The following is a 24882-nucleotide window of genomic DNA, read 5'->3' as shown; positions in this document are numbered from 1 at the left end:
TAGTTTTAGGAGCTCTTCTGTTGCAACAAAAATATTACCTAATTAAACAATTTAAATTGTATCTACCTTGTGGGATGAACTGCCAAGTTTATCACAAAGGTAAATGCCCCTGGAGCAATGCACTACTGCTCATTTGTCCATTCTACAGATTTCCCAATAGCATCAAAACAAAAACCATGCAGCATATCTCCATTTCTTTATCTCAGCAAGTAACTGTTGAAAAATGGAAACCCTGAGTGAATGCAATATGCTGTATCAACTTTCACTCTTTGCAGGGTACTCAAGTTTATTGGAGCAACACATCATTTCTCAGCCACCTGAGGGCAACTGAATCATTCATGTATGGTAACAGTTTCAAGTTCCAAAGATTAATCAATACGAAGAAGCACATATTAAGCAGATGTCCCCAACTGTGCTTTTTTTGTTATGGTTTTTATATTTTCAAAAATATCAAATCAATTATTGATAAGGAGTGAACACAACAGAAACAAATATTTTGATTTTGTTTTCTTGGATTAGACTACAAATTTGATTGATAAAGGTAATCCTGTTCATGGGAATACTTAGACTTCCGTAAGGTGTTTGTTTCGGTACAGCACAGCATTTTGATTAATAAATAGAATGATATAAAATTGACACACATTAAATGAATAAAGAGCTGGCTAACTGATAGACCTCAGAATGTAATTGAAAATGGGGAATCATCATCTAATGGGTGTTTCCAGTGGGGTCCTGCAGGGATGAGTTCTTGGCCCTGCGCTATTGAACATTTTTATTAGTGACCTGGAAGAAAACAAAACCATTGATAAAGTCTGCAGATGGCACAAAAGCTGGGTAAATGGTAATAAACTCACAGTTTCACAGGATTTATGGCCAGAAGGAACTATTTGATCATCTAATCTGACCTTCTGAATAAAACAGACCAGAGAATTCCACTCATTTACACTTGCATTTAACTCAATAAACTTTTGCATGGCTAAAGCGTATCATCCAGACACACATCCAATCTTGATTTAAAGATCTCAAGAGTTGGAGAATCCATCAAGTCCCTGGGTAATTTGTTCCAAATTGTTAATCACTCGCGTTGTTAGAAATGTGTGCTTTATTTTTAATTTAAATTTGTCTGGCTTTAACTTACAGACATGAGTTCTTGTTATGCCATTCTCCACCAGATTGAAGAGCCCTTTGGTATCTGGTATTTTCTCCCCATGAAGGTATGTAGCTGTGAGGTATGACAATTTACACCAGCTGGAGTTCTGCCCCAATGTTTCATTGATAAACAACAGCAATGCTGCAACACAACTTGACATTTCCTCTAGAAAGCTACACAGAGGCAAACTGCAGGTTTTTTTCAACACACATGCACGCACTCACACACTTTCAAAAGAACAAGCTATATATATAGTAAGTAAGTATGGAACTGGATATAGTATCACCATCCAAGTTAATTACGTGGTTGAAGTTTTTGTGCTTAAAATATAAGTAAATAATAATGTTCATTTTAAAATCACCGTATCCCCTGCACACAGTGCAGCAAAGACAGGTAGCTTTTCGGCCTACAAGACTCAATCATTTTGAATTTTTCTGCAATTTTTTTTTTTTTAATATGTAGCCTGAACTTTAGTCAGGAAAACAGTGGTAGCAGATAGCTCTGCATACTTTGAAATAATCCCCAGATTTACTGCAGGACTCACAACATCCTCAAAATCAAGGTACCAATAAATATAAAAGTGAAATGTTTAGGTTTGTAAAAAAATGAGTGTACCATTAAATATAGCAGTATGGACATGACACAAAAACAGCACACAGAGGGCTTGCCTTTGAAACAGGAATAGATTAAAGCGCACTGTGGAATTTTTAGTGCATGGCAGCAGGGTCCACACAGACACTTAGTGTGTGACACGCTAGGGAGGGGTCAATTTACACCCATTTGCCAAGAACTAGGCATTCGTATAGACAAGCCCACATACCGCAAAATCCAGTTCCCACCAAAAAAAGGGGTAACTCAGGAACACATCTCGTTTCACAGCCATGTTTCCCAACCTAGGGAAACCTGACTACTCCAGAGGGAGCACAGAGTAAAAAAACGGAACAAAACAACTCAAACAGTTTTGGAAGGGATATAAATACCTCTGCATCAAGGCATAAGCCACCCTCTAATTTATGGAAGTTAGGAAAGAAATTTTCACCATGTGTACATTTATTCTTCAGTTCCCAAGCAAAACAGAACGTGACACAAAGATACAGCAGGAGACTTACACCCAGCCCTCTCTCTCCTCCAGCAGCTCATCCTCTGAGCTCCCCATAACTTCCTTTTCCTCCCAAATGTGTGTGTGTATATATATATGTGTATATATATGTATTATATAACCACCTAGCTACTGAGCCAAATGTCTCATTAGCCCAGCAATTACAACCCAGGTGTCAATCATCCCCCCCCCAACAGAAACTGGTTATTTGCTCCCAGCTGAACCGCAACTTTCTTTGTGCTGCAGCATGCTGAGTGCCAACGGTGCTATCCTAGCACCCTGTCCCAGCAGGTTATTCCATCACTGCCAACTATAAGGTTTCTTTCACCTTTTTCTTAAGCAGCTGGTATTGGCCACAGTTGGAGACAGGACACTGAGGTAGCCAGACCACTGGTCCAATTTAGTTAGGAGATTCCTATAGACACACGAGGTCTCAATCTGACCCACGGGGTAGTAAGGAACTGTGAAGAGAGCAGAGAATGAGAGAAGCTCTCTGAATAAATGAAGGGAGAAACACAGGCAGCAGGGGATTTACAAAGAGCTTTAGAACTGCTAGATATAATCAACAATTGCCAGAGATTTAATTTTAGAAACATTCCAGTTTCAGAACTCAGAACTTTTGCAACAAGGTTCACATGATAATTTGTTTCGACAAAATCAAAATGCTGAACGGTATTTTGAAATGAGCAACCATAAATGAAAGTTTAAATCCGAGGTGCACAGCAGGACCCCACAGATTTCATTTCTGTCGCATGGATTCCAGTTGCCCCCTTCCAGGGCTGCCATGGCTCCCAGTTCTGACTTGAGGAATCACAACGACAAGTTTCTTGCTCACAGAAACTTAATCTGCCCTTGGCTGCAGTCCAGCAACCAAGGAAGGCAGAGATGTAACTCGCCCATGTTCATGCATGGAAAGCAGCCCACATAGATGTCAGACAGATTTAAATGGAGCATATACAGAACACAATGATGTTCTCACGCATGGGAAAGGCTTAAGGAGGCTGACACACACACACACATATCAAACAAACTGAAGATCAGGTCTTAAAGGGAAACATAGGTTTCCGTGACATGCTGGGCAAAGGATTTCCAAATAAGATATATCGAATGCATATTAAAGTTATACAAATGATCATCATAATTAGCTCCTGTCACTTAACTTTCATTTCTTACTTGTGTGCACATTCAAGGGCACGACGATATCTCTCCTTTATTCTTTCCCTTAAACATAGCCAAAGTGCAGGCAACTGCAAGTATCTTAAGCAGAAACACATAAAGCGGGCTTCACTTTGACACATCATAACTACGGTGCTATGAACTCGGCTGAAGAGCACCTTATAGTTTTTGCCCCCATTATGTAAACAGAGGACCGAATCTGCATTTTGCACTTATAGTCACTTGTCCACATTTACAGACTAGTGGAAAACTCAGAAAAATTCTGTGAGGCACCTGCTGTAAACAGCTTATTATGTCCCTGAGGTTCCCCAAGCCTTGCTTCTTCCCCTCCTGAACCCTTAACATATTGAATTTTTGCCCAGATAGCTATAAGAATCAGGCTGTTTTGTGTGTGAAGAGGCACGTGGAACCCACATGGCAAAGTAATCAAAGAACAATGGGCAGTCTTAGGGTTTCCAACTTTCTACTTGCACAAAACCAAACACCCCTGTCCTGCCCCTCCTCCAAGACCCCACCCATGCCCCGCCCCCACTCACTCCAGCCTCCCTCCCTCTATTGCTCGCTTTTCCCACCCTCACTCACTCGCTCATTTTCACTGGGCTGGCTCAGAGGGCTGGGGTGAGGGCTCTGGCTGGGGGCAAGGGGTTCGGAGGACGGGAGGAGGATCAGGGCTGGGGCAGGGGATAGGAGTGTGTGTGTGTGGGGGGGAAATGAGGGCTCCGGTTGGGGGTGTGGGCTCTGGAGTAGGGCTGGGGATGAGGGGTTTGGGGTGTAGGAGGGTGCTCTGGGCTGGGATTGAGGGATTCAGAGGGTGGGAGGGGGATCGGGGCTGGGGCAGGGGATTGGGGCACCGGGGGGGGGCAAATGAGGGCTCTACCTGGGGGTGTGGGCTCTGGGGTGGGGCTGGGGATGAGGGACTTGAGGTGCAGGAGAGTGTTCGGGGCAGGGATTGAGGGATTCAGTGGGCAGGAGGGGGATCAGGACTGGGGCAGGGGGTTGGGGCCCAGAAGGAGGTCAGGAGTGCAGGCTCCTGTCGGCGCTTACCTCAAGCAGCTCTGAGAAGCAGTGATATGTCCCCCCTCCAGCTCCTACACAGAGGTGCAGCCAGGTGGCTCTGCCCACTGCCCTGTCCATAGGTGCCACCCCTGACAGCTCCCACTGGCCACAGTTCCTGGCCAATGGGAGCTGCAGGGGCGCCACTTGGGGCAGGGGCAGCGCTGAGGAGCCCCCTGGCTGCCCCTATGCATAGGAGCCAGAGGAGGAACATGCCGGCAGCTTCCCGGCAGCTGCACGGCACGGAAGCAAGCAGGAAGCCTGCCAGCCCCACTGTGCGGTGCCATCAACTTGACGGTCAATGGCCCGGTCAGCGGTGCTGACCAGAGCCGCCATTATCCCTTTTCAAGCGGATGTTCCTGTTAAAAACCAGACACCTGGTCACCCTACATATTTAAATTCCATCTGTAGGATGAATCAGGTCTGTACCATCCTGTGAGAGATCTCATTGCCAGCCTAACTAACATGCCTGAATCTAACCAGCTAACCAATTGTGCCCATGAATCAATTCCACGGACTGAGGGCTAGAAATCACAACAGGAAAGCGCATCCTCATTTTCCATGTATGAGTAAGAGAATATGCCAGTGTAGGCTACAGATAATTAAAGTTTGAAATCCCAGATGTGCCTCTGGACGTAGACATTAGTAAGCAGTACTGCAGAGGTGCATTACATTTATCAAGTGCAATGTCATATTTCAATAATTACCTCCAATTCACCGAGATTTTAAATGTACATAAGCATGGCAGGTCATGGGATGTAAATTTATTAATAAATTGATTCCCTATGAAACTTTTGCAATATTCCTAATTCATATTTATTAGAGGCAGAAAAAAGTTAAGAGGAACCTATCAGATTGACAAACAGACAGCATAAAAGTTTAGCAGGATGCAGTAGTCTCTTAAGGTGGTCCCCACAACTTCACATGGGTTAAGCTTTATTAACTTTTTCTCCTTTTCCCCCAGAGCAAATAAACAATTTATAACCTTTAATTATGTTTCTTGGTACAGCAAAAGGTTTGTTAAGCAAGACTGCAGAAACGACAATGTCAAAAAGGGCCACTGAATGACTTAATATGTAAACACTCAAAAGTCAGATGGTGACACTAAATAGTACTATGTATTTTAAGTAAAAAGATATAGGACCAGATCCTAATGAGGTGTAAATGCAACATTCAATATGGAGCTACACTGATTTATACCAGCTGAAGACCTGGCCCAGGATGAATGCTCTTTTATGGACACAAGAATAAGGGGAAAATAAGTTTAATAAATCCTAGTATAAACTTTTTTTTCCTTGAAATTAATGAACTTGAAATCTAAAACCATGTCAAATTCAAGTCTTGTTTTCAAATAAGCAAAGCACCATACTGAATGACCACGGTATTTTTAATATTAGTTTCTGCATTACTTTTTGAGTCAGATAATATACAAAGATAATGAAAGAGAAAAAGAACACATAACCCAAAAAACCAACAAAACAACCCAGATATTTGATAAAAAATATATACAAAATAAATATTAGTCAATCTGTATTGAGGTCTGTTTTGAGGTAATCCAATTACTTTTCTATTTTATTCTCTGAAGGACAATGATCAGCCCATGATCTTATGAAATTTATCTTCCTTATACAGTAGAACCTCAGTTACAAACACTTTGGGAATGGAAGTTATTCGTAACTCTGAGATGTTTGTAATTCTGAACAAAACATTATGGTTGTTCTTTCCAAAGTTTACAACTGAATATTGACTTAATACAGCTTTGAAGCTTTACTATACAGAGGAAAAATGCTGCTTTCCCTTAATTTTTAAGTAGTTTACATTTAACACAGTACTGTATTTGCTTTTTTTTTTTTTTTTGGTTTCTGCTGCTGCCTGATTGCACTTCCGGTTCCAAATGATGTGTGTGGTTGACTGGTCAGTTCGTAACTCTGGTGTTCGTGACTCTGAGGTTCTACTGTAGCATTCTGGAAAAATATTCCAAATGGCTAATTGTGAATGCCCTTTAAACATTTCCAAATAATCTTTTCTAGGTTTACTAGTCCTCGACCAAAAAGCACAGGAACTGACTTCAAAGCTAGAACTCAGTTTGATTTATCTGTTTGTTTTTTAAAATAATATAATCACACAAAAGATAAAATTAGGAGGCCAGTAAATGTGATGTAGGGTGTTACTTAGGATATGGCTAGATTCTACTCCTTTCAAACGGCCTGATCCAAAATCCACTGAGGCCAATGACAGTCTTCCCAAACTTGGTTGGGTCCTAGGCCAATGGGAGCATTGCCAGTGGCAGAATCAAATCTAAGGGGAAATCAATCTTCTTGGGAATGAAAGGTATGAAATGAAGAAAAGAGACTCACAAATGGCACAAAAATTAATATTGGGCAGAATCCGGTTATACAGTATATCAATAATTTGTAATAAAGTGTATGGAGCAAGTTGGAAAAAAATAACCCAATGAAACAAAACTGGTAGCAGCCAATACAAGGAAAGATGGCAATAGAAATCCAAATGGAGATGGACAGACTACAAATGGGCAGACAAACTCTTATGCAATTCAATGGAGAGAAATATAAGGCAATGAAGTTATGGCTAAAAAACATTAAAAAAACCAATCTACTCACAATATTATTTGAATATGATACATTGCATACCAAGTGGTTCTATGATTTTATCCATCACTCGTGTGGAATTCATGGTTAAGTGGAGGTGGGGGAGAAAGCAATTAATTTTTTTGCATCTTTGAACTTAAAAGTTTTCAAATGTAAACTGAAGGTCTCCCAACCTTGTACCAAGGGCCTGAATGACAAAAACTGGAAAGTGTGTGTGTTTTTGATAGTTTCAGTATAAACCACTTTATAGACATAAAATAAGCATATGCATAGAAGAACGAACTTTAATAATGGAAGAGAATTAGAAAAATTTTGTCTGCATTCCTTAAAAAAAGAGAAGATTCCTTTAGTATATTCAAAACTTTCAAGGGACCATGGCACTTTACAGAGATGTTAAAAGGCAATTTGTCATCCTTTCTCACTCCTGAGTCCTAAAGAAAAGATAATACCTTAGGCTTTGCTCCCTAAAGTCTAATAACGGACTCACACCTGTATTCCTTACTGACTCTCAACTCAGTCAAAACTCCCACTGACATCAGTGGTTCAGGCAAAGAACTGGGGGAAGGATGGTTTCTATTAGTGGCTCTGCCACAGACTTCCTGAGTGATCTTTTTCATCTCAATCAACTTCTCTGTGCCTCGGTTTTTCCATCTGTAAAATGGGGGTGATAATACTGCCCTACCACGCAAGAGTGTTGCAAACCTAAACTCATCAGTGCTTGTGAACTCATTAGTGCTTTGACCTGATGAAGCCTGGGTACTAGAAATGGGCACTAAAACTTAAAACTGAGAGATGGAAACACATGATGAAAATGCAAGTTATTCTTTATTTATTATGAGAGTTTTTACTTCTTTAGGAATGACTAAGGAGTGGCTGTCCATTATATATACTAGCATACTCACTGGAGAGCACTGCAACACTCCAGTACAGGAGAAGGAAAGAACAGATTGGCAGCCTTGACTTTGAATTTTTGGCTTGGTCAGTTTTTCACAATTGGAACATTTAAAAAAAAAATAACGGGTCAGATTTATCCCAGACTCCTACAGGCTTATACCAGGGGATGAATGAGGCCTGACCTATTCGTTAATTAGATTCAGAGAGTGGAAGACATGTTTACTTTCTGTGACTTAAAGAGATCAGCAGGTCAAAGTATTAAATGTCACTTCAGATCTATATCAGGCTCAGGCACTTCCAGCAGCAGTGACCAGGAAGGAAGAACTACATTATATACTGATGCTGCAGTTACTAACATTTTAAACTTCTTATGTATGCAAGATGTTGATTCCACCAAAACTGAATTCCCTCCACAGCCAGATCTAACAGCAGGTAGTTTCCTCTTTCCTTCTGCTTCATGGGCCACCTGATGAGAAACATACCATTATTTTAAAAACATCTCCCTGGGATGGCTCGAAAATTCTTAACCTTTTATATTATAATAAACGGGCTTTTCCCACTCCTGTCTCTGCTGTGTTGCCCAGCCAATCCTGCGGGAGCTATCCTTCCAAAAGGTTCCCCACAATCAACGACCCTCTCCATTGGCGGAGGCAATCCAAACCGCAGAGAGAGAAAGTGCATTAAGTTTTCAATGCAAAATGTCTATCCCTCTGATTTGGTAGCAGGAGAACCTGGCAAAGCACAGATGTCACTCCCCTTCCGGTCCCTGCCCTGCCCTCTCAAACTTGACAAAGCCCACTCCCTGCAGGGCCCCATCAGAAGGATTTCTGCAGCACTGGGGAAGGAAACAAAAGTAGCATCCCAAACTCAGATTTGACATAGGCCTCTCTCTGCCCGAGGAAGAAGAAAGCATGGAATATGCATAGTCTATTTTTAATGAAAGATTTTTTTCTTCTTCTCTTGAAACGCAGTGAAAGCCGGTGTAATGACTCAGCTGGAACAAAGCACAGCAACAGTCAGATTGTACAGTATTACTCAAATATTTAGCACTCTTAGGACCTGATCCAAAAGCCAATGAACTCAATGGGAGTCTTTCCACTGAAGCCCATACAGTGCTTATCATGTGTAGATCTCAAAACACTTGATATAGGAGGATAAGTGTAATTATTCCCACTTTACTTACCTGTCCACCACATCACAAAGCTTAATAAGGTTCAGCAAAGTGAGTATTGTCTCATTATAATTATGCAAGTTATGTTTACCTGCAGTTGTACTGTGGAAGTGCCGATCAGAGAAAGCACACTGTTTTGATTAAAAATATTATAAATTGGCCCAGAAAATAGGTACAAGATCATGAACTGCTCTCCTAATGACTCAAAAAAGTCTAGAAATTAATAGAACCCAAGGCCAGAAGGGACCATTGTTATAATCTAGTCTGATCTTCTGTATAACATAGATGAGAGAACTTCCCCAAAATAATTTCTCGTGCAGATCCTTTAGAAAAACATCCAATCTTGATTTAAAAATTGTCACTGATTGGGAATCCATCATGACCTTCGGTAAATTGTTCCGATGGTTAGTTACTTTCACTGTTAAAAATTTAAACCTTATTTCCAGTCTGAATTTGTCTAGCTTCAACTTCCAGTCCTTGGATCATGTTATAGCTTTTCTTTGCTAGATTGAAAAGCCCATTATTATATATTTGTTCCCAATGTAAGGACTTGGGGGCTCTGATCAGGACTCCCCAAAACCTTCTCTTTGCTAAGCTAAATAGATTCAGCTCCTCTCTGAACCCTTTCCAAGTTATCAACATCCTTACTGAATTGTGGACACCAGAACTGGACACGGTATTCCTGCAGCAATTGCAACAGTGCCAGATATAGAGGTGAAATAACCTCTCTAATTCTACTCAAGATTCCTCTGTTTATGCATCCTATGATTGCATTAGCTCTTTAGGCCACAGCATCAGTCTGGGAGCTCATGTTCAGCTCATTATCCACCATGACCCCCAAATCTTTTTCGGAGTCACTGCTTCCCAGGATAGAGTCCCCCATCCGGTCAGTATGGCCTACATTCCTTTTTCCTAGAGATATACATTTAACATTTAGCCATATTAAAAGGCATATTATTTGCTTGAGCCCAGCTTACCAAGTGATCCAGATTGCTCTGAATTAGTGACCTGTCCTTTTCATTATTTATCACCTCCCAAATGTTTGTGTCATCTGCAAACTTTAGCAGTGATGATTTTATGTTTTTTTTTAGGTAAGTAATAAAAATGTTAAATAGCACAGGATCAAGAACCACTGTGGGACCCCACTAGAAACACACCGATTCGATGGGGATTCCTCGTCCACAATTACATTTTGAGAGCTATCAGTTAGCCAGCTTTAATATGCACCATGTTAGTGATGTATATTTATAAAAGATGAAGCGTTGCTGCTTGGGGGCAGACGGAAGACTTACACTGGCTTTTTGTTGTTGTTGTCGTCTGTTTCCCTTCATTTATAAGTTTGCAAAATTCAGTCATTTGCAATGCATCTCAGTTAGCATGGGAATCAGCAGGATGCTACCTGTACGGTATCTCTCACAGGAGCAGAGAATTGTGTTCTTAATAACTTAACTATCTATTTCCCTCAACTTGTAATTCTGGGAAGGCGGGGGGAGTTATTTTGCTCTCCAGGGAGGTATTTTCCCTGCATGAATACGCTGGTCATTAACTTGAAGCTGAACTGCGCGGAGTCATCTGTTCCCTTTGGTTCTTTCATTTAAGTACAAATATCAAAATTGCCAGAAAACAGTAGGGGTTCTTTTCCCGTTGTCAATCAGTCCCTTCCTCTCGCTGCTCCGCAGTACAAGTTATGGCACGTTATGTTTAAAGTACTCAAGAAGAGCCACATTCTGATATCAGCAAAGCCACTAAAGCCAATGGACTAAATTTACCCCAACTTTCTTAAGGTCCACAAACATCAGGAAGTCTGCTAAGGGGCAATTGGGGCTGCATAATATGGTCTCAACCTCTCTGGTGCCCCACAGTGCGTCATGTACTAAGTTCAGCATCCACTAGCAAAACTGCCCTGGAGCCCTGGATGGAAACCAAACCGAAGCTGACCTTCTCTGGCAGAAGCCATGAGGGATGGTGGAACTGGAGCAATCACTGCCTTCCTGTGGGATGCTGGAGTGCTATTGTGCCCCCCCATACCTTCTAGATGTCTGGTAGTGTGCTCTTTGCACCACAAGCGCCAAGGCAAGCACTGTAGGTGCTCCAAGTGCTAGGATCTAGCATCAGCTTGGCCCCATTATGCCAACTATTTCCAAATGCCACACTCCTCCCAAGGCCACCAGACCCTTTGTGACCCACTCCTCCCCACCTGGCATGGAACCTCCCTGCTTCTGGAGAGTATCATCCATCCCCGCACAGCAGAAGAGATTAATTCTTAGCAGATTCACCACACTGCCCTCAGCTGATCTATTACTTCTCAACAGATTAATCACAGCGGAAATACTAACTGCCCTGAACTCTACAGTGTGGAGAATCCCCTCGCCAGTCCCTAACATAATTCTCTGGGTATGCAGTAACCACCAAAAAAGTACCATAAGAACAGCCATACTGGGTCAGACCAAAGATCCATCTAGCCCAGTATCCTGTCTTCCAACAGTGGCCAATGCCAGATGCTTCAGAGGGATATTAAAAGAACTGAGGTTTAGGAGCTGAGTCAGCCATGTTTAATGATGGAATATCTATGCGGCAGTCTCAGCGGTATAGCCAGTCAGGAAGGATGAACCAGCAGCTAGGGTGCTCATCTGAGAGACCTGGGTTAAATTCCTTTCTCTGCCACAGATTTCCCTGAGTAACATTCGGCAAGTCATTTAGTCTCTCTGTGCCTCAGTTCCTCCTGTGTAAAATGGGGATAATAGCACTTCCCTTCCTCAGAGGGCTGTTGTGAGGATAAATACATTAAAGATTGTGAGGCACTTGGATATGACAGTAAGAGGGGTCAGTACTTAGGGTAAATACAGAGAGCATGGTGCTGAGACATCAGATAGCACATGTCCATACAGAAACAAGCTGGGTCCTTTGGCCTCACGTTTTACTCAGCCAAAGATATAAAAATCTGAACAGAACAGGACATTATTTTTACCCTGTAAACACAAAGCATCCGTAAGTTATTTAAACATCAACAGCAACTGCACTGATCTAGATTTCATCAGAGAATCTCAGCATCACCTTACAAACATTATTTAACTCAGCCACACAGATGAATTATTATCCCTATTTTACACATAGAGTAGTTGAAGCACAAAGGACTGTGATTACTGCTATTTTTACTGAATGCCTTTAGTGTATCTGGTGTTGTTCAAGGATCTTCTGCTACTACAACAAAAAAGTCAGACAATACACTACAGCTTCATGAGAACTTGGGTGATGGTCCAATCTTGGGATCAGCAGTGCAGATGCCTTTGGAGGAGGGAAGAGATGTGTTACTATTATATTTTACTGGGGGAATTGTTTTTATTTTTAATTTGTTACTTAATTGTCACTGAACATTATTATTTACAACTTAGATACCACACTTGAGAATTGGGCAATAGATTAGATATGCTTTGCAAAAAAGCATTTTTTTAAGGCACAATATGAATAAAGGAAGGAGTCCGTTTGGCATGATAAAATAGCCTGAAGCCAATCAACCATTCTGCTAATTCAGCCTCCTTACACTCCACTGATAATGTCTGAAAACAGATTTTCATGAAGTACAGCTATTAACAAAAGAGTTTGATTAAGTTTATATATGCCTTCAATGACTGCTTGCATCCCATGTAGTGCACTCTGGAGACGATTTTCCCTTTGTTTGCAGCAAAAAAGTTTTCCAAAAGGATAAAACATATTTATGCTAATCTTTCAAACAGCTCCATCTTCTGGCATATCCATTCAACACTACATTCAAAAATCATGACTCACTTATTATCAGTTGTTAATTCTGTTTGATTTGTAATAAACGGTGTCTGCAAAACATATGGTGAGAACTGTGAACAATAAACATCTGACTGTGAGCACTTTTTGTAGCAATCTCTGAAGGGAAGGAAAGAGAAACTTCACTTTCATCACTCAACACCGAGGGTTGACTGTACAGACAGTTGTCAGAACAACAAACGCACAAGAAAAAATATTGATATAACTCTTGAATAGCACGAAGGGGCGATTCTGCCACCCTTACTCACCCTGATTATTATTCACTTTTCTATGGCCCTGACTGATGAAAATACTTAAGCACATGCTTAACTTTAATCAAGTGATAAAACAATTTTAACGTCAATTGGACTCCTCACATGCTTAAGATTAGGCATAAGCTTAAGTGCCTTGCTGAATCAGGGACGACAGGGCCCTGATTCAAAGTGTACTAAAGACAACTGGAGTCTTTCTATTGACTACAATGGGCTCTGGATCACGCCCCAAGTGAGTTGTCCAAGTGAAATCCAGAGGACTAGCATAGAGAGGTACTACTCAGCAATGGGTAATGGTGGTAGAACCTAGCCCTAAACTATTAAAATTAGAAAAGATATAATAAAGAAGCTGCTACAAAGCTTTACATACCAATTTAAAGATCTAAACTGCTGATTTCCAATGCCACTTGCATGACTATGACGAAGAATAAACTGAAATAGCAGACAGAATTACCTCCCAAAGAGACTGTACAAAACACATAGCTAGAACAACAGATTCTTAACAGAGGAAGATTATAAAGGCCATGTTCTGACCTCCAGTTCTGACTTTAATAAGAGTATGACCATTCACATCCAAAGTTGCAAGATCAGAGAGATCTTTCAAATACTTCCCTCTGGACTTCACTGTGACTATTCACAGCAGAAAGCACTATGTCTGATAGGTAGGATTCAGCCCACATGCTAGAGAGCAGGATTCAGCCCAGCTTCAGCAAAGCACTTAAGTATATGCTTAAAATTTAAGCACATCATTTAAACACATCTTTAAGGCCTACTGAAGAACAAAAAAGATTTAAACAGGTTTAAGCTCTTTGCTGAACCAGGAAATAGAACTTAATTCATTAACGGTCAGACTACAAAGTGCCTGCTCACACTGGTGAGTAGTTACTCGAAAAAGCAACTCCTTCAGTAGACTTCAGTTAAACTACTCATTCAAGTAACTGCTCACCAGTGTCAGGGGCTCACATTCCAGACCTAGCCTTCCTGTATCTTAATAGGAGTGAAAAAACAAGAAATCATGTTTTCGAGTCCATGGGTCCAACAAATTAATTTATAATACAAAAATCTATTTATGTAGTCATTTCAAAAAAACTGTAATAAGCCCTTCATATAATGACTAATTTGTGAAAGCAGCTGACTGGATTTTATCCAGCAATCTCTGATATTCCTTACGCTTTCCTCTTTGACAAGTTGAAATCCAGAGCGAGCAAAAATAAAAGGTTATTCAAATTTTATTGAAATATATTTCCATTTTTGTACATTATTGAATGGAAGTGAAGGCTTTAAAAAGTACTTCACTTTACATTAGAATTTACTAAAATTAAAAACATTTTCTTTTGAGGATGACAAGTGACTAAGGCCCTCAATCCTGCAAACACCTAAATTCTACTCACATGAATATTCCCACTGACTACTCATACAAGTAGAATTACACACATCCCTAAGTGCTGGCAGAATGAGGATCTAAGCCCCCAAAACATCTTTGCAGTGCATGTCAATCTTTTGTTGTACAGAAAACCATAAGCAGCTGCCATGTGACAGTCTTAAAGTAAGAAGAGCTCCCTAAAAGGCTAAATCTTACAATGAAAAAAGAAATCTAATACTACCAAATCACTGCATATACTGGTAAAACAATATGATGATCCAATAACCTAGAAACAATCCAACTGCAAACAAGCAGATCAGGAAACTTGGCCAGTAAGAGAGTATTCTACATGGATAAAAGAATAAAAATCTGAAAAGATTCTTGTATATTAATGCATTAAACTTGTGCAAGCACACCTTACCACAAAAAATGTTATGATTTACATTACGCGTTATCAACCATGAACTAAACTTCCTGGTATAAAACCACAAAGATGACAAAACTGCCCTATTTACATCAATGAAATCAAGAGTTAGGATGTTTGGAATGGAGCTATTACAAAGTACTCCTGCAATGAGCTAAACAGCATAGAGGTTATATAAGTCTGTACTCTATTTATTTACTAAGTTGCGTGTTTTATAAATACACAGACATAAATAGACAGATTTTCTTAAAACAGAACAAGAAATTTCCATCAAACTCTGTGGGCCCCAGTTCAATGAAGCCAAATGATGTTAAATATTGCTATTGTAGATTGTACACGCCACTGCTAATTTTACACTAAACCAACACCGCAAAATAAAAAATAAATTTTCATGACTTTGTCTGATGCTATTCCCTAGAATGAGGTATAGCCCTGATAGCCCTGATCCTGCAAATATACATAACTTTACTACTGTGAATCTCACAGATTTTAATGGGACAGGTATATGGTAGTAAAATTGAGCATATGCTCTAACTGGGTCTTTTTTCAGAAGAGTATATGGCAGTAAAAGTGTTAATACTAAAACAGTCCGGGCTTTGCCTACAGTGGGGAAAAGTAATGAGTTAGAGAATGCATTAACCAACCTATTCTAACTAACATGATGTTAAACAAATTTTGCACCAAATGTGGATAAGCACAATCCTATTTAAAAATGCATCCGCTGATCATGGTTACATTAGGATTCACTCCACTAAAGTCTATGCATTTTAACAGCTGTAAGACACTGCCCATGGGCTTAATCCTGCACCACTGAAGTCAATGAAACCTTTGCCATCAACCTCAATGAGTGCAGGATCAGGCAGTATTTTTGAATCACCTTCCATATTTACAAGTCAAAGCTGGGAGCAATTTGACCCTTTATGTATGGTTTTGATTAAACAATGAAAAGGAAATAAATATACAGGACATATTCCCAAATCCCCTGCAAAGCTTGGGCCTGTTGCCATTAACTCTGGTGGGAGCAGGAGCAGGGTCCTTAGCATTTTGGTATCTTTCCTTTCTGTACTCTAAAAACAGTTTGATTTGATTACACATAAAACAAGTCATATGCTTGAAATTTATTAGACTGGAAAAGTATGCACCAGATCACTCTAATAAGCAGAACAATGAATCATCATCTACATTAAAACTAACTATAGTCGGTTCAGACCAGTGAGTGCCTGGCTCCACGTCCTCTGCTTCTGGGGCAAGACTCACCCTTCAGCTCTTGCCTGGATTTTCCTTTCATCAACCCACTACTCAGCCACCCATTTGCCCTTTCTTGCACTGCCTCGCCCTATAAAAGGAACAGAACTATAATACAAACCTTTCAAGTGTGAAAATTCCAGCGCTCAGAAATAATTATTTATCATTTTGTGACTCAAACAGTTTACAAAAGCTAGAGGGAGAATGGGCTGGAGGGGGGAATCCACCTAATTCTGAATGTTTGTGTCTGGGAATATATTGCAAGGTGATCAGAGATCCCAGATTTTCTCAATGCCTGCTCCATTATCTTAGATGTTCCACAGTTAATAGAGTTTTTGTTGAATTATATACATAGGCCAACACCAAAGCAGAAAACTTACAGTGACAGAAAGGTTGAGTTATGAAAAATAAAATTGATATTACTTTAAATCAGTTAAACTACATTAAACAGGTGGTCAGAGCAAGGGGTGTGTGTCCTGTTCTTGGCTTTGCCACTGACTTACCCCTCCATGTCTCAGTTTACCCATCTATGATATGGATATAATACCATTTTATAAACTTCCCACAGGAATTTTGTGATGTTAATTTATGTTTTTAAAACCTTGGCTGACAGGCATTATAGAGATTGAAAATGAATGCTACTAGAGCATTATAAACAACAAAGTAAAGAAAATAATTCAGGGAGGAAAAGTTATAAGTAGAGCTGGTCAAAACAAAAAATTAGATTAAAAATGTTTTTCAATAAATTGGAAATGAAAAATTTAGCCATTCCCTCACACACACTTTTTTCTTTCCTCCTGTCCCTTCTCCTCTTACCCCTCTTCCAGCCCCACCCCTACCCCCTGTTTTCCTGCTGAATTCAACAGAATGAATGATGGTGGGAAATTTTTTTTGTTTCTTTTTCATTCTTCCTTTGCAGCTTTTGAAAGTTTCCTCAACTTTGGACAACTTGCAGTTTGTTAAAAGAAGAAAAGAGAAAAAACCCCTGGACATCGTTTATTCTATTGCATCCAACACCAAAATGAAAAAGAAGGAAAGAGGAAAAGCAGTGGGAAGTGGAAAAAAACAAAACAAAACAAAACTGAAAGACCAAAAGATCTAAATATTTTGAGAAAAATCTTCAAGAAAAGTTGCAGGACCCAAAACATCATTCCATTTCTAAATCCATGGAACAAAGATGACTCCAATATATTCTGCCAAGTTTTTTTCATTTTTCTACCTGCTCCAGTCTGTAGCTAATGGAAACGAAGAATGAAAACCATCCTAAAAATAAATCATAGATAGGACCACATGCTATATTTCAGATTCAAAGTAAAGCTTTCCAAACTTTTGGGGTATTCTAATCTCTCACAGATATGCATATGACCCCAATACTGTAGCATCTCAGCACTTCTCAGCCTTCAGTATATGTTCAGAGCAGCCCTGTGAGGCAGTGAAATGCCTTTATCGCCATTTTACAGCTGGTAAATGGAGGCACAAATTATTAATTACTATTATTAGTGTACTATGAACTATAAGAAAAAGTTATAAGTAAGACTAATGCCCAAATCCTCAAAGGTATTTAGGTGCCTAATGCCCATTGAAATCTATGGAAATTAGGCCCATAACTACCTTCTGAAGATCTCAGTTTAAGTGACTTGGCCAAAATCACGCAGAGCAGGGAACTGAATCCAGGTCTCCAAAACCCCAGGTAAATGACTTAAAAGCAGACTACCCTTCCTGATCCAATTTGCATGTTTAGCAGTGCAGACATCAGCTACCAAGAAAATGTTACTAGATACACTTCCAATTTTTAGAAAAAGTGTTTTAGAACATGACTTTTCCAAAGGTAAGTTAAAACCAGTAAACGAAACATCTACTTTGCAGAGTAGTAATAAATGAAGATATAAGAAGCTAATATCCAACATTAAACATTCTAAGTAGACATTAAAACTTGGTTTTATATACATTTCAATTTACATTTTCAACAGCGTTAACCCATTCTCTCTTCACCATTACTTCTCTGCCACATGGATCCCACCTAAAAAGAGTCCATGGATTTAAGGCTTTTCCCTAATATTCTCCATTAATTTATCATCATCATCATTATTGCAGTTGTGCTCAAAATCCCCAACCTGGATCAAGTTCCATTGTGTTAAACAGTATACAAACATCTAGAAAGATGCAGAATCTGCCGTAAAGAGTTTACAATCTAACTTGTAATAAGACACAGCTACAGATCACAACAAACTATAATAGGTGGAAAGAGGGAGAGAGGATAAGAGCTCTCCTTTGGAATAACAGTGTGGGCAAGTACCCCAAGCACTCCTTTCCTGGGGTTTTGCTTTATTAAACAAAAACAATAAATGCTCTTCCCAGGGATCCTCTCGCAGGACTGCTCAAACCATACCCTAGATCCTCCTTCCCCTAGAGAGAAACATCTGCCTAACAATTCACATGCCTCAGTAGGTCAGCATGCTCACTTAGCCCTGTATCAACCGCTGCTACCAGACTGGGACATTTCATGCTAAAAATGCCAGTTTGTTACTGTTAATTACAAAGGGAAAACTGTTAAATTTCTTAAAAGTTTACAGCCATAATGGAAAGATTTCTAGCTATTTCAGATTATTATTTCTGCAGTGCTACCAATTCTCATTGCTTTACTATGTCTCTCACAACGTTTGGTGTTCAATCCTGAAGGGATGAATCTCAGCTCATTAAAAAAAAAAAAAAATCTTATGGTTGCAGAGAAATGCTTGACAGCGTGAAATCTCAAGGCCCAAGAATCAGAAGGCAAATCAAAAGAACCCATTAAAAATAAATTATTAATGATTTTTAAGTTGAGCTCATGATTTGGGGTGGGGGAGGGTCTGCGGGAAGGGCTGACTCATGTTTTTTTAATACTGGGGATTGGCAAGTCTGGTATTGCAGTAAGCCATGGGTCCAGGGTCACTGTACTAGTGGAGCTAGAAACAAGAGTCAACAGGTAGACATTCAGAACGTAAAATCATCCATATAATACGGAGTCCCATTACAGGCACTGCACGCAGCAATATCTATCGTTAAAGTTGCCTGATACTTTCAATTATAAGACCGTTTTCAGTTGCATACATATAAAATTTTGCCAAACTGTTTGGGCTGAAATTTTTCATGTCAGTCTTCGGCCTAAGGCACTTTCCAGACTTTTTGGAAAGTTTCAGCTAAAACAGTTCAGCTGCTTCCGAGAACGAGGTGAGGGGAAAAAGGTGTTGTTTTGCCCATGTTAAAAACCTTTACAACTACAATTGTTTTGGCAAGAAACTCTAGAGCCTCCATGCTTTGCAGCAGGGACTTGAAATTTGGCAGGGGGGTCATGCTGGTGTTAGCGATGTGCCTTTTTCTGTCTTTTTTTTTTTTTTTTTAAAAAGAGCCCAAATCATTCCTAGTTATAAACCTCTGAAAAAACTGCACTTTACATATGCTCAGTATTAAGAATCTGGAGGACAGTTTCTCTAAAAATTCTGTTCACACCAAGCACGCGCTCTCCCCCTCACAGCCTCTACATGCTAACCAAATGGTACATGCACCATCCCCACTGACCAAACGGACATGTACCATCCCAGGACTGAGCAGGGCTTCTCCTGCAATTGCTCCTCTCCGCTGCTGTGTGCCAGAGTGGGGCTAGGTGCCAGAACTGAGAGCAGGCGGATTGTCTCCTCTGTGCACTCAGTGCTCCCCCTGCCAGTGCCCAGGCAGAGAAGAAGAAACACCTTGACTCGTATGCACAGGGGTGAGAGAACGGCACAGGAGAATTGAACTGGTGGAAAAGGGGTCGAGAATAGAGCTGATTGGAAATTTTCAGACAAAACTTTTTTGGGAGGGGGTGGGGTCACAAAATGCTAATTTGTCAAAACCCCAAACTCTTCATGGGACTGTACTGGAAAAACTTCCATTGGGAAAGGCTTTCCAGGTCCAGGTCCTAATTGCTGGTTAAAGCCCACCCCAGAATAGCCTGGGATAGAGGAAAGCAGCACAGAGTGAGTGTCCCACATCCCAGGTGAGTGCCCTAACCCCTGGCTATTGGCTATTTTAGGGCAGATCTCTCTCTGTTTTTTTCACAAAAACCTTTGAAAGGTCTTGGTTTCATTCTGATGTGGAATGGGAACATTTTTGAAAAATCCGAAAGTTTCATGGGAGGGGAAAACTATTTCTTGATCTAGCTAGGAGCTGGGAAAAGGAAAGGAACACGGACGGGAACAAGAGAGGCAGGAGACGGGCTAAGGCTAGTGCTGAAGGGGAAGGCAGTAGCAGGGGTGAAAAGGGGCTTGGAAAAAATAGCATATAATCACGTAATTAAAGACTACCATAATACTACTCACAAGAGGGCCGAAAGAAGGTTGCACAGGAAACCTTACTCCTGGCATTTCCTAGCTTTTGAGTGCTTGGAGGAAAAACTTGACATCTGCTTTGCTTCAGTCAATATTTAACATCTCAGGTAAAAAAAAAAATATTAACTATCACCTGAACAGAAATTAATACATACATACTTAATCAGAATCAAGTCTTGGTTGGTTACTCTACAGCTGCTAACTGCTAGAGCAAAGATTAGCCCTGTAAACAGATCACTGTATCCATGGTAAAGTGTCATTCAATGTTTAACTTTTTAACACATAAGAAGGTACTTTGTTAACTGCTAGGAACCAGGAGGTCATTATAGCTACTATAAACTGTGAAAACGGAAAAAACAATCATCTGGTTATAGGACTGCGGGAGAGCCAAGGGCTCTCAGCTCCTCCAGCTGGATACTGACTGCCAGGAAATGCCCTCACCATCATTCATTATTCCTTAGTCCAACATTTTGTTTAGCAACCTGTTTCTTTTTAAAAAAAGTTATTTTCACAGTCAGGGGAACTTCCAATTTGTACTGAAAATAAACGGCAAAAACGTGAATCAGCTGTTAGTAAAGCCTCCCAGACCGCAGGACAAATGTTGCTATGAACATTTCACTTTTGCTCCTTCTGGGTGCTTGTTTGGCCAAAAGATGTTTACAAAGTTTTTGCAGAATGGTTTTCTCGGAAATTATATCTATGTAGTGCTGCCACTCCACTGCCTCACACATAACAATTCTTTCCCTGTCTTCATCACTTCAACGCAGAAGCAATGTTCAGGAAAGCATCTACAATATGGGAGAACACTTGTTTAATTCAGCAGGTCTCTTCTGGCCTTCCAGAAGTACATCCATTTAAAGCAGATTGCATGCTACAGACTTTGGTCCCAATCCTGCTCCTCTGAAGAGCTCTGCTGACTTCAGCGGGGGTCTGCCCATACAGCGGTCACTGCAGGAACAGATTCTGCCACCCCTATTTGTGTTAGCTGGTGCTTACTTCACCAGATGTTCCCTTGAAAAGGTGGCCACAGCTGATTTTTATTTATTAGGAGCAGTATTTCTCAACTATCGGTTAAACAGTGATAGGTTTAACATTAGCTGATGTGTTAAAATGACACGATCATCCAACTCCAGTAGGTATCGCACAAAATGTAGTGCCCAAGTCCCAAAGAGAGATGCCCAGAAATATCAGATACACAGAACTTTTGGGGAGGCTTCCAAAACCTTGCATAAGAATCCAACAACGGAATCTGCATGCTTTTTTGCTATAGAAATGGACACAACATTTTTAAGGCATTGGGTGTTTTTTTAATATACAATATGATTTTCACCAATCACAGTCCAGAAGTAATGCATATTTAATGTATTTTGACACAATTAACATTTACGGGCCTGATGCTAAGAGGCCAACTACCACTGAAGTAAGATCAGGGTATTTATTTTTAATGATGGAACTAGTGTCCAAATACACCATACCCCAAACAATTATTAATTTTTTGGACTTGCCCCTGAGTAGTTATTTATAACAGCAGAGTATACTTACAAATAAAGAGATTTTTTAGTCAAACACATGAAAAGGAACTGGAAAACCAGAAGGGTCATTCATTGCCTCACTGTTTCTCAGTCAATTAACATTATCTCTAAAGTACAGTACTGTGATGGAGAGAAGAAAGTTAAAAGTACTACAATAGTTGGCCCCTAAGCCCAATATAAGCAATCACTATTGAGGTCACTCAACATAATTATAATTGTAGTGCTATACTGGATCATTGAAGGACAACTCCTGCTTCCACTAAAGTCAATGGCAAAACTCCCGTTGATTTCAATGAAGCTAGATTTTGGCTCTTAAATCTTAACTCTATTTAATCAGGCAAGTGTTAACAGTTTTGTATGTATAAAATGTAAATAATTTAAGTAATAATCTTGGATATTTGTTAGATTAGTTGATTTAAAGGGTAATTTAGGCTCAAAATCTACGATTTTTTTAAAGAAGTCTATTACAAAGCTCACATTAAAAGAAAATAATTGATAAAAATAATTTCTTCTTAATTGCAATTGAAACTCTTCCCTGTGAATTTAATCATTCAGGGGACATGTATGCAGGGCTGATGAGGAAGCATTACCCTAAAGGACAACAGCTGCAAAGTGAAACTGACGAGGAAGAGAAGCAAAACTGCCCTGCCTGCTTCAACTGTTCAAGATAAATAGGATGCAGAAAGCAAGTGAACAGCATAAGGAGAACATCAGACTTTGTAAATTTTCAGTTTTATGCATGTAAAGCACAACTTGTAATGCAGATTATAAAAAACCAAATGAAGGATGATTTTGTGATTAAAGTATCAGGAGTTTGGGTTCTATTCCTGCCTCTACCTCAAACTCCCTGTGTGACAAACTGGGTAATTTTGTCATATTTAATTTAAACCTGCCAGTGTTCTTTTAATTAGAGCTTTGCGTTTTTTCCAAACTTACCTGGAATAATCAGAAATAAGAGCCCGGGGAGAGTTTTACTTTCAGTTTCCAAGAGGTCTTTCCAGGGCCCACACTTTAAGACCTGAGTAGCTGTTCCACAACAGTAAGTAAATTCTTCATACAGAGGGATCTGCTCTTCTGATCCTGGTCTCGTGCTCTCTGCTAAACAGAACAAGAGGCTGTTATAACATATCAGTAAATATCTATGTACGATTAGCACCACAGCACTAAACACCCCATCAGTAAACAATAAATAACCAAAGAAACCCAGTTCCCATGTCCAGTGTTCAACTAAACAACGACCTGATTCAGTAGCTACTGCTTTAGTATATTGTAGACATTGGTATAAAGATACAGAGGCCACTAAATTGGGGGCACATGACTCTGACATATACATTGATCAATCAGGCCATAACACAGTACAATCGTTACACCTGCTACACCTCTGGGCCCATCCATCTTGCAATACATCTCATTTTGCAAAGCTGCTAGTGCAAAGACTGACTGGGGTTTTCTGGACAAGGAGAAATCACCCCCAGAGCTATATATTTACAGTTTTTACTTTTGGTCCAATAGCAGGAAACAGATAACAGAGAAAGATTACTTTATATTTACTAAAACAGGACAAGGAGGTCCTCATTCAACAAGGTAAACTTTCAACAATGTGAGTAACCCCACTGACTCAGATGCTTAAAACTAGGCATGTGTTTAAGTACCTTGCTGAACTGTGGCCACAGTAAGACAAAATGGGTTCTACACTAATGCACAGAAGATGCTTTGCTTCAAACTTCCTATGTGACTTCTTGCGCAAATCATGCAATAACTTATCCGTGCCTCAGTTTCTCACACCATAAAATGGTGATAAGGAGAGTTAAGGAGAGCTGTGACAAATGACAATGTTTATAAAGTGCTTTGAGAGCCACAAGTGGAAGACTCTAATACTGAAGATGCTACATGCTGTATAACAAGACAAGACATGACATGACTGCAAGTGGACACTACTGACAAAGGAACAGAGCATCACCATTAAAGTGAAGCTGTCAGCATCAAATCTGATATTAAGTACTTTAAGTTACTGCTTCTGTCTCCGAGTTCCCTTTGTCAGTTATTATGGTTTTTACATGATATATTCCTAACTTTTTAAAGAAAGTTTTCCTCTCCCCTGAAACTGAAACTGAGTGAAAAGACCCAAAACAAAACTAACAGGGGAAAACTGACTAGCTAAAAACCAGATCCTGCATTCAGATCCGAGAAAGCAGGCCATGGAACTCCAGGGAGCAAGGTTCTACCCAGGTGGCTGTAATGGGCAGATCCTTGTCTAAAAGGAAAGAAACAGTGCACTGATTAGGCACAACTGCCCATTAAAAACAAACTGAAAAAAAGAAAAGAAAAGAGAATATTTTCCCCCTTAGGCATTATAGTACATGCAACAATGGTAGAGTAATAAAAATTGTGTTCCCGCTTTAATCTCAATAGGAATAACAATGACTCTCAGCAGCTCTGAGATGGGATGTTCACCCCACACTTACCCTGAAGAGGTTAATGGAAGCCAGTTAGGCCAATTAACCTATTAAGCTACAAACTGGAAGAATTAAGGCTGAGAAAAACGCCCTAATTAGGGGAAGTTCACCTGTGCAGGAACAGTCAGGGCTTCCATAAAGCCAGGGAGCTGATAGCAGAGAGGGGCCTCAGGGAAGTATTCTGCAATCGCTCCACGGGAGAAGGGTGGTCTGTTTAGGGCTAGAGAAGCAAGTAGCCTACAGGGAGGAGGGAATTCTGGGTCTGGCAAACCTAGGGAAGGAGGGAAGCCAGAAGGGTGGGAAAGGCTCAGGTGA

General features: G+C 40.1%; 1 protein-coding gene across 12 annotated transcripts in view; it reads right to left on the bottom strand.

Annotated features, from left to right (window-relative positions):
* Positions 1–24882, bottom strand: part of LDAH (lipid droplet associated hydrolase) — a 182148-nt gene that overhangs the window by 139863 nt on the left and 17403 nt on the right. For 6 of the 12 annotated variants that reach the window (XM_073335905.1, XM_073335907.1, XM_073335900.1 and 3 more), the window contains one exon: positions 23048–23206. The exons of 2 other annotated variants lie outside the window; for them this stretch is intronic. In XM_073335905.1, coding sequence (XP_073192006.1) covers positions 23048–23206 — 159 coding nt within the window. Of the gene's footprint in view, positions 1–8337; positions 8448–20570; positions 20643–23047; positions 23210–24882 lie in introns of those variants that run through there. 4 more of the 12 variants (XM_073335908.1, XM_073335910.1, XM_073335906.1 and 1 more) reach the window with 3 other exon arrangements.

The sequence above is a fragment of the Lepidochelys kempii genome, chromosome 3, assembly GCF_965140265.1.
Source record: "Lepidochelys kempii isolate rLepKem1 chromosome 3, rLepKem1.hap2, whole genome shotgun sequence".
NCBI classification, from domain to species: Eukaryota; Metazoa; Chordata; order Testudines; family Cheloniidae; genus Lepidochelys; species Lepidochelys kempii.
This window is presented reverse-complemented; position numbering and strand designations above follow the sequence as displayed.